This window comes from Artibeus jamaicensis, unplaced genomic scaffold, assembly GCF_021234435.1.
Source record: "Artibeus jamaicensis isolate MK-2021 breed Jamaican fruit bat unplaced genomic scaffold, CSHL_Jam_final contig_3214, whole genome shotgun sequence".
NCBI classification, from domain to species: Eukaryota; Metazoa; Chordata; class Mammalia; order Chiroptera; family Phyllostomidae; genus Artibeus; species Artibeus jamaicensis.
Genome location: NW_026521760.1, coordinates 3168242 through 3185513, shown reverse-complemented (window position 1 = coordinate 3185513; position 17272 = coordinate 3168242). Strand labels below are relative to the sequence as shown.

Sequence of the window (17272 nt, the reverse complement as noted above, 5' to 3'; positions counted from 1 at the left end):
GCACAGGATGGTTTACAGAGAGGCTAAGTTTAGTTCTTAAGACAGCTCTGACCCATCTAAAGGCTCCACTCTAAACTATCTGTGTGAACCTCTCCCAAAACACAAAACTACTTATCTTTATATTTCTTTCCTCTTTTTCTGGCGCTGGCCTACCATCATTAAGAAACAGTGTCTACATTAAAAATATGATTTCATTTCCTATCTGAGGGCACTGCCAATTGATATAAGATAAAATCACCTTAGGAGGGGTGTTTCTTGCTCTTGACCCTGGTATGGCTCTTAGGATGGTGAGGACACGAATGAGGGGCAACCAGCCATTAGGAACTGTGGTGGTAACTGTGCTATCGGCCAGTCTCCTCGGCTGCTCAAAAATTTACCTCCAAGAGTCCACACAAAACAGACCAAGTCTCACTGAGCCTCCAGACACTGTGCATTTACTTAATGAACTTTCTGAACATAGCACAAACCTTGAGGCTTTCGGTGACATCTGAAATATTTCTTCTGTCCATCATGCGGTAAAATGATTCTAAGTACCCCAGACCTTTGAGAAGCGCGAGGCTGCTTGTTTCATGTTGGAGGTAGCGAGTCAGGTCAAGGGCTTTGTCTATGGTCAACCTTCCTGCACTGAGGTATGAAACAAATGTCAGTGGTTCGTGCATATCTTACAGTTCTTAATATTCTTAATATTAATATTAACTGTGATCAATAATAGGAGAAGTTCGTTATAGCCAGACCATTTGGTTTAAATCTTAGCTGTGCCACTCAGTAGCTGTGTGATCTTGGAAAAATTACCTTATTTCTCTGAGCCTCACTTGCCTCCCTTATACATGGGCAGATTCAAAGTATTTTCTTTTATTGTAGTGAGGGTTAAATAAGTTGATATATGTAAAGCACTTAGAAAAATTATCATAGCACATAGTAGGAGCTTCATAAATGATATAAATATTTGCTAATATTAATATTTAGTACCAAATAACATCAAAGTTGCATTCATATATCATATTATTCTCTAATTGTTTAACTTGTGGTTTTGAATCATTCCTCCAAGCGAATTTGGAACTTTATGAACAGGTGTTAGGATTTTTCTGTTTTTAATGTTCCTCCTAGAGCCTAAGAGAGAAGCAGCAATTATTGTGAGTGGCATGAAACAAGTATTTTCATCTTACATTTGTAACCTATTTAGACCATAAAATTATATACCTCCTCTATATTTTCTCTTAATGAGAAAAACAAACAACAAAACTACTCTTCCGAATGTGAAAGTGCTAGGGTCCCTCCTGTAGAGGAGGCACATTGTTGTAACGTCACTCTTGTATGGAGGTTCTCACGTATGTTTCCAAGAGGACCCGTGCCCCCACCGGGTCCACAAGCCATTTCGCCAGCCTGAGGCACCCAGAGAAAGCACAAGAGCGTCATACGGCAGCAAATTCCAAATTGAAGGATGCATCTGTTGAATTTCTCATTAACATAATGCTCTACTTCAGTTGGGTTTAAAAATGTTTTAATTCTGATCTAAAAAGAGAGAACTGGAACTAGAAAGGTATGAAGTTAAAAAGAACTAACTTTTGTTGTGACTTCACGCTTCCCAATCACAATGACATACTGCTTTAAGGAGACTATGGAAAATTTTACAAAAAAATTCATCTGAAGACAGAGGGCTGAATCATATGGTCTGCTATATTTCATAAAACACAAAGCCACAAAATGTCACTATTCCTTGTCACATGTGTAAGTATCATAACGTATAGTGCAGTTGATACCTTTGAGCATCAGCAATAGGAAGAAACTAGGTATTATATTGTATGCTCACAATTTTAAAAAGAATGTTTAACTTTAAGTAATTACTTTATATCAATCCTGATTCTCTTTTTGGCCCATACTAATTTATTTCTTATTAAAACAAATGCCATTATTAGAAAACTTCATATATGCCTACTTGAAAATTTTTTAACCTTATTATTCTTTTTAAAGGGGCCCCTTTCCTTTTTATACAGTAATTGTTTAACAAAAAGGCAGTTTCTCACTACCTGCACAAAATGTTATTTGAATGTTTATTTACCTTAAAGATTAAACGCATGTATAAGCATATACTTCAGCCCAACGGGAAAAATCTGTATCTACTTATTTGTATAGTTTCAGCTAAATGGTACCTTTGTGAAATAAAAGCATATTCCTATGGAACAAATTTAGACCTTCTTTTTAAGGTGTGGTACTGAAAGAAACAAATGTTTTTTTGGTAAGGCAATTAATGTTATCATTTTAATTTCACCCAACTCAGATGAGATCCAAGTGTTAAATTATATTTAAAAAGTATGAAAATAAATATCCATTCCCAGGTCAAATTTTGTTTCCAAACTAAATGTGATTACTGTTTACTTCCTTTAACTCTTAAATAGATATTTCATAGAGCAGTGAAGGAAGAACTATATGTTATTGAGAGAATCTATCAAGTAAAAATATTCAAGTTGATTAAGATTTTTCAATGATTTCCTTGTACAATTGCTTTTATTATAAAAGTAATATAAACAAATTATAAAACAATTGGAAGTTGGGGAGGAGGGGGAAATGCTTATAATTTCACTACCCTACACATTTACTACTACTTCTTTGGAATAGAGCCTTTTGGGTTTTTTCTCCTTTTTTCATATTTAGCTTATTTTTTAGCTTATTTTTTTCCCTGTGTAGTTGAAAGCATAACAATATACAAACACACACTATTTTTAAGGCATTTCTTCATATTATTCAAAATCCATTTTTCTATACTGTCACTTTTTCTTCCTATTCGATGCATGACCTTTCAAACAATATCTATTAGGTAATACTATTAATGCCAAGAGCTGACATTTATTGGTGAGGTGTGCTTGGTGTTTGACCTGCCTCACCTTATGCAATTTTCAAAATACCCTGTGGGATATATATTATTTAAAACTGGAGTTTTAAAGACTAGCAACATTTTAAAGACTAGAAAATTTAGGCTTAAAATATTTAAATAACTTGCTCCACGAACAATAAGTGAAAAGTTAGTACATTGATTCATCTGTTTTAAATAAAAATTTTTACATTTATTTATTTATTTATTTATTTATTTATTTATTTATTTATTTAGAACAGGGAAGGGAGGGAGAAAGAGAGGGAGAGAAACATCAGTGTGTGGTTGCCTCTGACATACGTCCTTTTGGGAACCTGGCCACAACCTAGTCATGTGCTCTGACTGGAAATAGAATCAGCAACCCCTTGGTTCACAGGCTGGTTAATCCACTGAGCCATACCAGCCAGGGCCAAAACTTTTACTGTTAATTAACTTCATTAACCATTCCATTTAGTAAAGGAAAGATGATTGTTTTTCCATGGATGCATCAATAACTATAGTATCCCTTCTGCCAAATTTAGGCTACTCATACGTTTATAGGCTAGAAACAGCAAAAAAGACTTTGAAACTAATAGAAAGATTGGATTTCATTTGACGAATTGTCAATATTCTTCATCCTTTCTAGTCTTAAATTTTTAATCTACTTTCTCTGCAATATGTGAGTTTCTCCTGTGAGCAAACATCCTTTGACTAACAATAGATGTGCATCCACTCGAATGCAGGATGGTCCTTTTTCTAATCCTAGCTTTCTGGTCCTATGATGTTCCTGAGACCTATGAGGCTGAGGATTAAACTCTCATCCTCTCCCTTTTCTAATTTGGGAGTTCATTTGTATGGAAGAAAAGCTTTGTCTCAGAAATGTCCTGCGGGCTATTTTCACTCAAGTTGACCTAAATAAGCATCGGAAAGGAAATATGTCACACTGAATAAAAGGAATACATTACAATAATTCTCAGAATAGGAAAAGCTTACAATACACAATACTTCACCTGATCCCCAGGTTCCCTCCCTCATTGGCCATTTTATAATCTGATTTATTCTACTGTTGATGATAAATGTGAAAGAAAACACCTTTCCTTTCCAGGAAAGTCTAAAGAGGAATAAACATAAGCAGCCAATTCTTCCTTCATTTTCCTTCCAATTTCATAATGGTTTCTCCAATATGAGCAAAGTAATAAATGGATTATGTACTAGACTAACAATTCATTTACATTAAGACTATATTTTTACTTTTTGTTCAACAGATTATGAAGGCATTTGGTGAAATATGAAGCTGCTAGCATAAACAAATTTTAAATCTGGAGTTAAAAGCTTACATGCCTAGAGGTTCCACCCCACGTGAGTGAATCCAGCCATTCACATGTACCGTCTGGGACTTTGGCACATGGAAGAATGAAGGCCTGGTCTATAGAGGATCACTCAGCTGCATCCTCCTCTATGGTTTCCCTGTGGGAATGAAGGTCCAAAGTTGCCAAATCTCCTTTTTTAAAGAGATTCCAGAAGTCAGGATTTTTATATCAAATTCTTCACAGTTTAAAATGCTGGATTAAATTTTTAAACATTCTGTGGGCAAAATACCTTGTCAGCAGGTCGGCTTTGGCCCCGTGGCCAGTATTTGGCCTCTGTTCAGATCCAAATCATATGAATGATCAAGCACTGAATGTTTGATTTTGAAGTCTGGCATATCTGGTTATGGATCAGTTATTCACTGTGAAATCAGATACAATTTTACATTACCTTACTAGCTGAAATGCGTCATGAAGCAGACTTATTCTGTCCTTAGGCGTGAGAAGTGTGTGGTTCTGATTCAGCAGTGTAATGAGGTGGTCCCATCCATGCCCCTCATAGTGAACGATGTAGTAGCCATTTGAGTTCACATTGAATTTCACCCAACTGGTATTTTCAGGTAAATCCAGAGTATCTAAGAGGAGGAAATTGGCATAGGCATTTCATTATCAACATACACACCAGAAATATCTCCAAAACTGTTAGTTTTCATGTTATTACTAATAAATCAATGAGAAAACGAAGTTTCGAAAAAGTCATGATGATATCGATTCTCATAGTCCACTAGATGGTTTCTTTTGAAAATCATGGTCTTACTAAATTAAAAAATAAATTGATTCATATCGAAAGGACTGCTGAATTTGTTCTAAAAAACAGTTGAGCCCTGGCTGGCATAGCTCAGTGGATTGAGCGCGGGCCTGCGAACCAGAGTATCGCGGTTCGATTCCCAGTCAGGGCACATGCCTGGGTTGCAGGCCAGTTCCCAGCAGGGGACTCATGAGAGGCAACCATACATTGATATTTCTCTCCCACTCTTTCTCCTTCCCTTCCCCTCTCTCGAAAAATAAATAAATAAAATATTTTAAAAAAAAAAAAAAAACAGTTGATGCTGGTCTAAGAGGTCCGCAAGGGTCCAGGGAGCCAAATGATGGGCATGACTGGAGTTGGGCTTGATTTCTTAGTGGCTTTATCTCAAGGTTTAGTTATTGGTCATTGAAATAGGTATATGTAAACAGGTGATTCATTTGTCTAGTCCTTGTTTTGGGTGAAATAATGACTGCAGATTGAATATTGATGCTATGGTGGAAATCCTCTCAAATTTCAGTGAAGTGTTTAAGGGAAAATTAAAATATTAAGTGTTTTTTAATAGGACAATATTATATTAGGTGGTAAAATAACATTATCATATTTTCTTAATAACTGTGAAGCCTAGTCTCCATTCAAATAAGATAAGAAAATTGAAGCTTAGCAAAAGTTAAAAAATTTTCTTGCCCTGACCAGTATGGCTCAGTCGGTTGGAGCATGACCCCGTAACCAAAAGGCTGCAGGTTGGATCCCCAGTAACTGTGCATACGATCCTGGGTCTGGGTGCTTATGGGAGGCAACCAATTGACGTTTCTCTCTCACATCAACGTTTCTCTCTCTCCACTCCTCTCTTTTTAAAAGCAATAAAAAAGTCTTTGGGTGAGGATAAAAGAATAAAATAAAATATATAAATAAATAAATAATTTTCTTAAGGCCACACACCTAGTAGATGACAGAGTGACAATAAGAATCCACAGACAATAAATTCCTAAGTGTATGCTTTTTTACATTGCCTATTTCTGCCTCATGGCAAAATAGCTGGATTAGTAGGTACTAAAAGACATGGGACAGCATGCCATCATTTCTTTATATAAATAAAACCTATCTCTGAACCCTACAAGCACAAGAGAACCACCCACTGCTTGAAAATTTTACTTCCTAGCTAAAATGTTTTTCTAGTAACTAATATATGGATATATGAGAACTATCCCATGGTTAAATTACTTATTAGCAGTATCCTTCCTCCAAATAGTTCAGGATATATTTAATTTCAGAACTGAAACACTTTTGCTAATCAGTTCCTTACCTGTCTTTGAGTTTAGAATGTGTCTGTGAATCGCATTAGAGGAACTCATGGAGTAGGTCAATGGGATGTGCCAAAGGTACCTATGTTGGAAAGTAAAGACTGTTATAAATTTAATAAATGGCTATTTTAATTTTCACATTGTCAGATTCAGATAAGCTGTAAAAGGCACCTAACCACCCATCCGTTACATTATCAGTAGCTTTATAAATTTTATAGGACGAGACTAGCAGATCCTTGGGTATGAAATAATTCTTCCATGATGCTTATGAAGGTGCAGCAATACATACCTAGTTGAATTCTGACACAATTACTTGTACCATCTGCTGTCTAAACCTCATACCACAATAAAGTCTGTTAATTATTTTTTTTAAAAAGGAGAAAAATAGGCAATCTTCTTTTCACATTTCCAAAAACTCTGACAGCCTTATACTACTTCACATAACTGAACCAAAGCTGTAGGAAAAAGCCTTAAGAAATACAGATCTTATTCCCCTATCCTTTTGTTCAACAACGCCAACCACATCCAACTGCCCACTTGCTGACTGTAAGTGGTCAACAGTTTAGGCTCTGCAAGTTAGCAAGTCCAGAAAGCAGAAAAGTAACATGGGTGAAGCAAAAGGCCTCAGTTATTTTTCAGCGGCTCTACTATGGTAAATAACAGAAACCCACTATTTATTCTAACTTTTTAGAAGCTTCTAGGATTTATTGCTTGTATCACATTAAGCCATATTAGCTCTAGTAATCCTGTAAATGTAAAATCAGGTGCTTCAAAATACCAACACGTGTACAGTGAAAAGGAGAGTGAAGATATCCCCATTAGTCCTCAAAAAATATAAAAATAAAAGAAACAATATACACAGACTCCATCTAGTAAAGGGTCAGAAGGAATTATCAATCTGCTAACCCACAAAGGGTAGAGATAATTAACAAGGCAATTGAAATATTTGCTTTGAAATATTGGCACAAAAAGATGAAAATAGACACATAGGTATTGATACAGTGGAAAAAGATTCCTGGAATCCAGAAAATTCCAGGCTCTGGAAGAAAAGAGAATTTTCCAGATAAACATATTTGGGGATAAAAAAGAGGGAGAGTAGCATTTCATAAATTTGAATAAGCATGAATCAAAGAGTAATAATTTTACAAGAGTAATCTAAAAACGGCCTTAGGTACAGGTAAAATACAGACCATTGCAGGTCTTTTGTTATTCTGTACCATCTGCACTATTGAAACCTCTCATGACATTTTGATAAGTTACAAAATTGTGAGTCTTGCTTTCCCAATAACAAATTAAGCATTATATTTTCCAGGCTGTGTTGCCACGTTACAAATTCTCTAAGCTCTTTGAGGTTCAGACTTCAGAAAGCTGTGTCTTTCTATTTTTCATAGAGAAGTAGCATAAGAGTTCCTATTGGATTGGAAATAGGTAACTAAGAAATCAATAGAGGAAGCATTCTATGTGTATATTCTATGTGTTAAAGACCTTGAATTTGCTTCCAATTCTCAGAAAAAGTCCAGAATTTATTAGCTAGATATTTAGAAAAAAACAAATAATAATCATAAGAGCCAGTACAGATTCACTTGGATTATTTCATTTTAAAAACCTAATTCCTCTAGTTATTAAAGCTAATTGATTAGAGAAATGGGAAGTGTTGTGTTTCTTGATTTCAGTAAAACTTTTAACAAGTTTTCTCAGGAAAGGCTGGTGAACAAGACAGTGTGGTTAATTAGATTTGCTTTTATCGTTTCTGAGGACATCCTATATTTTAAGACATTACATTTATAGTCTATTACCAGAAGTGAAAAGAGAACAGGAGGGCTTAACATCTAATTTATCACATAGGTACTGTCTTTTCTCTCTGGTAATTTGTACAGTTGCCATAACACTTCCTAGGTATAGGTTAGACACACACACAACTTATTAGGGCCAAGAAATCTAGTATTAAAGAGAGTCAGTGTATATTATAATAGAAATATAACTGACCACCCTCTGCCTCAGAACTGAATTTCTAAAGGCAGCTGCAGAATTACTAAGAAAGCAGCTGCAAACACATAGTGGGCCACCTGCAGCCCTTTAAATTTGTTATTGAGACTAGAATTGGCCTTTGATTCCTGTGTAGAAAAAGCGCCCCACAGTTGCCAGAGAAGCTGAAAGAAAGTTAATGCCATAACAAGCAAACTGAAATGAAGTAAATTAGACCAATAAAAGAAAAGCAGCCACCTTTCCTGCAGAGCCCTCCACTCAGGGTCCTCTTTAAACACCCCGCTCAGGAAGCGCTCCTGTCGCAGCCTGAGCGAAGACCCTTCTTGCTCAACAACCACGAGGGGAATTCCTTTCTGCAGAGTCCAGGTAGCCATCATCTCTTTGACCTCCGTATGCTCCCCCTGAAAGGTGAGCTGAAATGACAAGTGGCTGTGATCAAGTCAAGACAGGGGAAAGAAAATATAGAGCTGAGAAAGTCAGGGCCCCTGGGATGCCAGAAACAAGGCTGGGGAGGAGGGGCGGATTCAGGCTGCAGTCTGTGCAGAGCAATGCAGGAACTGGACGGCACTGCTCTGCAAGTTACCTGAAGGAGGGATGTACGTGGGAGCTTGAGGGTTAACACTTGGCAGGAAAAGCTAAGAGGAAGGGCTTGAGGCTGGAACCTTCCTCCCGCTCCCTTTCAAAACAAGAAGAAAAGAAACACCTTTCCATTTAATAATGGTGGAATCCAGGGTGAATGACTTAGGAGAGAACCAGCTATCTTTAAGGGAACCTTAAATATTGCAACAGAACAATATATCAATAAAGGTATATTAAATGCAGAACAAAACCTCTAGCTTCCAGGCTTCTAGGAAGCATTTCTGGTCACTGGGTGATGCTGAGTCTTCCTTTAGAAAGTGTAATTTATGGGATTGCCATGACTCTTTTGTAAAAGAGCTTGCCTTTATTTCCCCCATTATGAGTTTATTTTCTCTCTCCTGCAGTGCTCCGGTAACTTCCCAGAAGTAAACAAAAGACGGGGCCTCAAGAAAGCCAAAAGCCATTCACTCTGTTTCCAAACCTAACATATTGGCTTTGGCATTGTTCAGAGTCTAGAGGATGCCAGTGCAGCAGTTACCACTCAGAGGAATTTGGAGCAAAGATATTTTTAGCTAGCAGTGGGCTTGTGGAAAAGCTGACTTGCAACAACAAAAATATAGTAGTAACAGCATCATCCCCCTAAATGGCCTGAACATTCCTTCTTCAGTCAGCTTTGTTTCAAGGAAAATTCTGGAGTTTCTCTTCCTCTCCAGTTATTTAAAGGGACAGTTGGGCTATCCCACGCACTCACGCCAGTCAGGTGAGGGGCCAGATCTCTTCTGCTCTGCTGGTCTCTCTATACTTACTGTGCTGCTTGTCCTCTTGGAATCAGAATAACAAAATCCACCAGATGTGAAATCACCTTCTACACAACTCTATAAAACAAGAATAAAAGAACACTGCCATTTGGGCACTGATAGTTGACTGAATATGCATATTAGACAAGAGTACAAATGTTTATTGGCATAGCCATGTGAAAATTTAATTCATCAAGACGTGAAATGAACATAGCAATTCATGAAATGAAAAAGGCATCTTCTCAGTGACCATAAGAAATACACAAAAGTTTCTTCATAAATTGCTATGCTTTTTATTATGTTTAAGTGAATTATATTTATATATATCTGTATATTTAAAGTTTGATTAAGAACTTCAATGTGGTGGGTTAGCTATTTTAAGATTAAATCTGCTTGTTGAAATTTTGTCTGATTTATTGGGTTGGTTAAGAAGTTCACTTGGTCTGTTTTTTTTCCATAAGATGGCTCTTATAGCACTTAGTTGTCTTTAACTTGATTTGAAACAATTTTGTTAGATTGTATTATGACAACTGTCATACCAGGGTGCATTTAAAAAAATTACCAAAACTGGTAAATTTTTGTGTAGCTATTTTAATACTGAAAATGGAAAAGATATGCAATATTTTTGGCATATTATGCTTTAATATTTCAAGAAAGGTAAAAACACAACAGAAACCCACACAAAAAAGATTGTGTAGTATATGAAGAAAGTTCTGTGACTGATTGAACATGTCAAAAGTGGTTTGTGAAGTTTCGTGCTGGAGATTTCTCTCTGGACAGTGCTCCACAGTCAGGTAGACCAGTTGAAGTTGACAGTGATCAAATCAAGACATTAATTGAGAATATTCAATGTTATATACCATATGGCAGATAGACAACATACTCAAAATATCCAAATCAATAAACTTATTGGTGAAAAAGAAAAATGTGTATTTTTATTTTATGGAAAAACTGAGGACATTTTGGCCAACCTAATATTTCCTTTCCCCTGGGAACATTTACTTTATTGTTTTACTCTGCATATTACTCATGCCTTTATCTAGCATTTAGGCAATTCTGTCTAGCATTAACTTTCTCCTATCACATCATAAATTTCTTGACATTAGGGGAAACACCATGGCTTACATGGGAATAGATAGCTATTCCCAATGACTACCACAGTAGCACGCAGAGGTGGGCAAAAGTAGGTTAATTGTGTCATTCTTTTGAGTTAACAAAGCTATTGTAATAATCATAACTGTCATATCTTTTTTTTAAAGATTTTATTTATTTATCTTTAGAGGGGAAGGGAAGGAGAGAGGGAGAGAAATATCAATGTATGGTTGCCCCTTGTGAGTCCCCTGAGGGGAACTGGCCTGCAACCCAGGCATGTGCCCTGACTGGGAATTGAACCGTGGTTGCTTGGTTCCCAGGCTCGCGCTCAATCCACTGAGCTACACCAGCCAGAATAACTTTCATATCTTTTTTTACACAAACAACTCCAAACCTACTTTTGCCCATCCCTGCAAAATGAATACACAATAAATTTTGCATTCAGAATTGGTATAAGACCTAAGAAAGGCACCAACTTGGGAATCAACCCTTAAATAACCAGAAGTTAATGCTCTCTGAAGCTCTAAAGTGCTATTAAATGGTTTTATGGAAAAATAAAACAAAGAATTCTTTGATTTCCAAGTTGCTATTGACATTATGGGACACAGTGCTGAGTAATACATTTTCAGGAATTTATCATTTTGTTATCAGTTTCATTTGGCATCAGAAGGGGGCGTTAACTAAAATATAGAACCTTTAGGCGAATGTTAAATGAAGGATTTTCCTGATAACTAGGAAGAAGCTGTGATGTAATAGAAAGAATAAATACTGGATTTAGAGTCACAAAACAGATTTTAAGCACTGACTTGATCACTCACTTGCTCTATGATCTTGAGCAAATCTCCTTTATAGTATTAGTTTTCCTGTCTATAAAAACAGAGTAATAATGCCTACCTTACTTTCTTGATACGGTTATAAGCATAATGTGACAAAAATTAGCATAGCAGTATTCACAGTTGGCTTTGAAAAATCCTCTTATTGTAGATGAAATTTCTCCTTTAATTCCCCCTACAACCACTACACATGCACCAAGGACAGATTGAGCTAGTAGAGCTCCATCTGAAAATTTGGACAGGGAAAATTAGGTATTACATAACAGGAATTACAAAGTCATTACAGACTTTGGAAAGTGGGAGGATAAAAGCATAGGCTTTACAATGAAAGGGAAACCAGAGAGAAGGAGGTCAAGTATAAACCTCTATGATTAACCCAGTGTGGCATCCTGGTTTAGCATGGAGCCAGAGGAGAGGGGAAGGTGGTACCTTCTAAGGACCCTAGTAGTGTGGCAAGTGGAATAAATATCTGTCAACAGAACATATAACTATTTATAAACCTTCCTGATTAGCCTGTCACCTGATAGGCTTCGCAACAGTCTCACTATAACCCATATATGTGACAGACTACATGACTTACATTTGACAGACTGTGCCACAGATCATCATTTTTAGCATTTCTGTAGCTGAACTTCTTCAAGTAGTGAATAACTCCTTTCCGAAATTTCTCCTTACTTAGGAAATCTTTGAGCATATTCAAAATGCAAGCTCCCTAAAAAAAAGAAAGAAAACAAAGAAAAAGAATATATGAGGGAAAAGGTAGTATGACATGTTTTTAAAGGAAGCTTAATTTAAGAGAACATGTATAATGTCTGAAAAGTGAACAAGTAAAGCAAAAAGTGAAATGGGTGACAGTAACCTGGCCGCACCAGCTGGACCTGCTGCTGGCACGGGCCTCCTTGCATCTCTCCCCAAAGCAGCTTTTCCACTGCACAGCATTTCCTACCTTGTTGTAGGAAACCGTATCAAACATTTCCTGTATTTGAGTAGGAGTTTTCGCTTCATTGGAGATAGGACGGGATGAATTTAACGAATCCTTTTGAATGACTTCAAAGCACACTTCCAAAAAATAGTCATCCTAAACAGGAGAGAACAACTTTTTCAATTTCAGTTTGACCTTCTCAAAGCAATAAAACACATGCTAAGTTTAGAAATCTATTCTTCAAAGTGAGTATTCAGTCAGAATTTCTTACAGTTCATCCTAAGTTTCTTTCCCCTCATATATCGCCCTTTCACCAATTCTCTGCTTCATGGGGGTACAAATCCAGCATTCCCTTGGATACATCATAAATGTTTACCAACTGCCAAGCCTCTGGATATAGAACTAATGCTAATGATTCCCATTTAGTGAGCACTTGCTGTGTGCCAGGACCTTACATCCCTCATCTGCCATCCTTCCCACACCCTGCATGGGAGATGCATTATGTGCATTTTACATATGAGAATATGGGAAGCTTTGGGTTAATAGACATTCAGCATATAGCAAATAAGAACACACTAACTCTGAATCCATGTCTCTCGATATCGTACCAAACCGAATGCCTTCCCAAAAGAGCCAATCAAACTTTATTAACCACCTTGATGCAGTGTTCAGTCTCCTGTTTGCCTATAATAATCCATATTTGAAAAAATCTTCTTACACATTTCAGGGAAATGAATAACTGGCACTTTGTAAATTCCAGAGCAAACCTGCCAACACATTGATGTCAGACTTCCAGCTTCTCCAGAAATATGAGAAAGTAAATTTCTGTTGTTTAAGCCACCCACTTTGTATAGCATCATGGCAGGACTAGCAAACTAGTACAATTTGCTTTGCATATCAAACAAAACAGCACACGCTCCAAAACACCATGCTATATTCTTTTCTCTTTAACATTCACTAAAAATTTCAACAGCAAATTGATGATTCCTTAGGGCATATGGTGGGACATACAAAACTGTGAACTTACAAATTGTAGCTCTGGATATGTGGCAGTAACGGAGATGAGTTCCATGTATCTTGCAAAACCCTCATTGAGCCAAATATCACTCCACCATTCCATTGTAACCAGGTTGCCAAACCACTAGGAGGTAAAAAGTCAATGTAATTGAAAGTTTAAAAACACAGAAAATTGTAAACCGTAGCAAAAATACTAATGGGTGCTAACTTCCTTTTAGTAATTAAGGTCTTTCCTCTATATCTTTACTGCTCTTTTCTCTCTAAATAATTCCTTCTATTGAAGTGATTTTTAATCTTTTCATCTCATAGCACACATAAATAACTACTAAAATTCTGTGGCACACCAAAAATTGTAAGTTTAGCCAATCTGACAAAAAATAGGTGTATTTTTTTGTTCGTTCACATTTGACAGCTATTGTGTTGATTGTTGTCATTTTTTGGACAATCTAAGGGAAAAGAGGTCAGTGCCCCTGAGTAAATAGTGAGGTCTTGCATGTTTTAAAACTTCTTGCAGCCCTGGCTAGGTGGCTCAGTTTGCTGGTGCATCATCTCTTACATCAAAGGGTTGCAGGTCAGTCCTTGGTTATGGTTCATAAAGGAGGCAGCCGACTGATGTTTCTCCCTCATATCGATCTCTCTGCCTCTCTCTCTCTGTCTCCTTTCCTCTCTCTCAAAAAATCTATAAACATACCCTTGGGTGAGGATTTAAAAAATATTTCCTGTGGCACAATGGTTGGAAATTGTTGTTCTGTGATCCCTGCCTTCAGGACTCACTACCACAACTTGGCTTTTGTGTTCCCCTGGCCTGCATGTCTCCAATTTTCATTTTATTCTCCGAATATCTTCTAGCTATTAGATTTAATGTTCTGGAAGAAAATAAAACATTCTGTGGGGTTGTTTTCTTTCTTGCATAACAACTATAATCTCATCTTATCCTTGATGTATGGTGATGGTCTAAGGGAAATTATAAGCCAAACTATCCTTGGTGAAATTACCTCTTCATATTCAGTAGCAGGTACTTAGAGAAGCACAAGAATTCATTTAGGGCTTTCAGACTGTTATATAATATTACTGATGAGCAAATTTTGTTGTTAATCTCTGCCTTGACACTTCCAGGGATTAACTTGGCACTAAAGTAAATAAAGGTCTGAGGTTTCAACTATATCTACATAAAATAAAAAGGATGAATAAAGATAATCTAAATAGAAATATATCTATATTTGATCTGTAACACCAATTTTAAATATTACTACTTTTTCATGTACTTTCATATATTATTTATTTATGCCCAATATGCCCTATAAACTGCATCTAGTTCATCTATTTTAGAATTGCAATCTCCAGAAGGATGGGAAACTTTAAAAGATTTTAAGATTCAGAAGAGAGCCTTGTTACAGTTTATATGAGAAGAGCAGAAAAGCTGCATTTGTAGCTTTTAGAGAATATTTGCATCTACTCCTTTTTTGATGACATTCAGATCATTTTGCAAGTGGGCACCAATCGTCCCAAGGGCATCTGTGAGAATGGACAGGAGTCATTTCCTCAATATGACAAATAATGAACATAAGAAACAGAAGTTGAGCTGATTCTGATCACTTTTCCAGTTAGCAAGAGTGGTTTGTTTACTCATTCATTCAGTGTGTACCTATTGAGAACCTACGTTCCTGGTACCATACCGTATGTTAGATATGTAAATGTACATAATACAGCCTCTGCCTCAATACAGATGATGGAGGTCCACAAGTAGACATAAATGTAATAAAGTGTTACTGGTGCCATGATCAATATCTGAACAAGGGACAGAGAGGAGTCCAGGAGGGAAGAATCACTTCTCCTCAGAAAGTGTGTTGATTAGTTAGGAAATGACACATTTTCTGGGTCTTGCAAGTGGGTTTTCAGTTATGTTGGGAGAGGTGTGTGCTCTAGGCAGATTAGTAGAAGCAAAATCATAGAGGAGCAACACAACCTGGCATGTTGGGAAATGGGAGTAGTCTGGGATGGACAAAGCTTAGACTGTAAGAGATGAGGCTGCAGAGCTGGAGAGGGGCTGTGTCACAGGGATTTTGTATAACATTCTGTGGACCCCTGACTCACCCAGTTGGCATTGGGAGTCTTTGCCAGGGTTTTACACAGAGGAGTGACATGGTCCTATGGAGACAAAACAGTCAAGGCAAAAATTCTGATGCAACCTGCTGCTTTAGCTCCTCACAAAAGAGAAGCTATTAAAGGAAGACTCAGAGGGAGCCTGGAGCTTTAGAGGTAGAGCTCACCAACCATTTCCCTACAGACACTGGGTAGAAAGATTAGGAACCCCTAGAGTAAGTTACATGCTTTAGAGCTATCAGTGACTAATAACCAAAATCCCTAAGATGGGCCAGTGGGGAGATCCTTGATCAGAGAAAGCTGCCCACATGTTCTTGTAGTACAGTGCTGAACATGACTCCTCAGTAATCGGGTACTTAGTTCACTGCTTAAAAAAACAAACATGAGACTTATTTTATGGTGATAATAAAAGATCAAGTTAAAACTTAAAAATAAGATACCTTACAAAGTTCTACATTGGCATGCTACTAACCTACATGGCGAAGAGAACCTCTAGGGCCCTTAATAATTCACTGTGTCACCAGGAATTTTCAGAAATGAAGTCGAGTAGAAATAATCATTGATATATATAATGCTAGTTTTATAGTTTCATATCTGTATGTAAGGCAGAGTTGATAGGTGAGCCATGGAAATTTTACTCTGCAAGCAATGGTAGCAGACGCCATCATTAACCACTAACACTTATTGAGTGCCTACTGTATGACAGGAACAGATACTAGTCTATAAACCTCTAGAAGCAGGGGTTATTATGAACGCAATTATACAGATGAGGACACTGACGTTTAGAGAGTTAGGCAACGTGTCCAGGGTCAGCAGCCTGTGAATACTTAGACTTGAGGTACTTCATTGTGGCCATATATTCACAGATTTTACCAAAGGGAGATTGATTTTGCCCTATATTGGAATATCATAGTACTACGAAGTATAAGAAGAAATATATGTAATAGAAATCCCTTTCTGTAGGGTTTCTGATTCTGTGTTTTATATATCTGCATAGTTCTCACCCTTCCTTACTCAAATACATTTGAAGACTTTACCTTGGAGGGTTTTCGAGAATATAGTGACCAGTTCTCTTATGATAAAATACCTGTATGAGTCCCATAGTCTAGAGCTGGAGCCTTCTGCTACATGACACATCGTGTTTGTTTTGGTAATCTGCTAGGTCTCCTCTAGAGGTAAAGTGATATATGGGATCTGGCAGAAGTAATGCCTGCTTTGAGTGTGGTTGATAGGGTAATAATGTTGGTATAATAATTTATAGTTTTAATTGGAACCTTTTACCTAAAATGTCACATGGTATGCTTGAGTATGATATTGTTTTCTTACAGATTTATATGCTTATGATTTTATAATAAAAGATTTTATAATAAAAAAACAGGTGTTATTTTTGCTGGACCCTGTATAATAATTTTATGTTGTTTCAGGAATATTGGTGGTGTTCAGTATAATGCTCTTTTGGACTGATACTAAGAAAGTGTCATGAGTACCAAGTACCTGGTGTGCTAGTTCATGGGCTATGACTCTGGTGACCCACAGTTTATCAGAAGCCGAAGAGGTCTTGGGATCAAAGAGCAGTGATGTCTCTCTATATGTGATGAGGCCCCAATTTTCCATGGCTCCAGATCCAAAGTCAGGAATGGCAATTAGATCTAAAACATAAGAACAACCACACTTGATCA

At 36.9% G+C, this 17272-nt stretch overlaps 1 protein-coding gene across 1 annotated transcript in view; it reads right to left on the bottom strand.

Moving 5' to 3' along the window:
- Positions 1-17272, bottom strand: part of ERAP2 (endoplasmic reticulum aminopeptidase 2) — a 37454-nt gene that overhangs the window by 6507 nt on the left and 13675 nt on the right. Inside the window, exons 6-14 of the mRNA XM_037153853.2 lie at positions 17088-17242; positions 13501-13614; positions 12498-12629; positions 12132-12263; positions 9636-9704; positions 8488-8663; positions 6267-6346; positions 4607-4790; positions 468-624 (exon numbers count right to left, since the gene is read on the bottom strand). Of these exons, the coding sequence (XP_037009748.2) occupies positions 468-624; positions 4607-4790; positions 6267-6346; positions 8488-8663; positions 9636-9704; positions 12132-12263; positions 12498-12629; positions 13501-13614; positions 17088-17242 (1199 nt within the window). The remainder of the gene's footprint in view (positions 1-467; positions 625-4606; positions 4791-6266; positions 6347-8487; positions 8664-9635; positions 9705-12131; positions 12264-12497; positions 12630-13500; positions 13615-17087; positions 17243-17272) is intronic.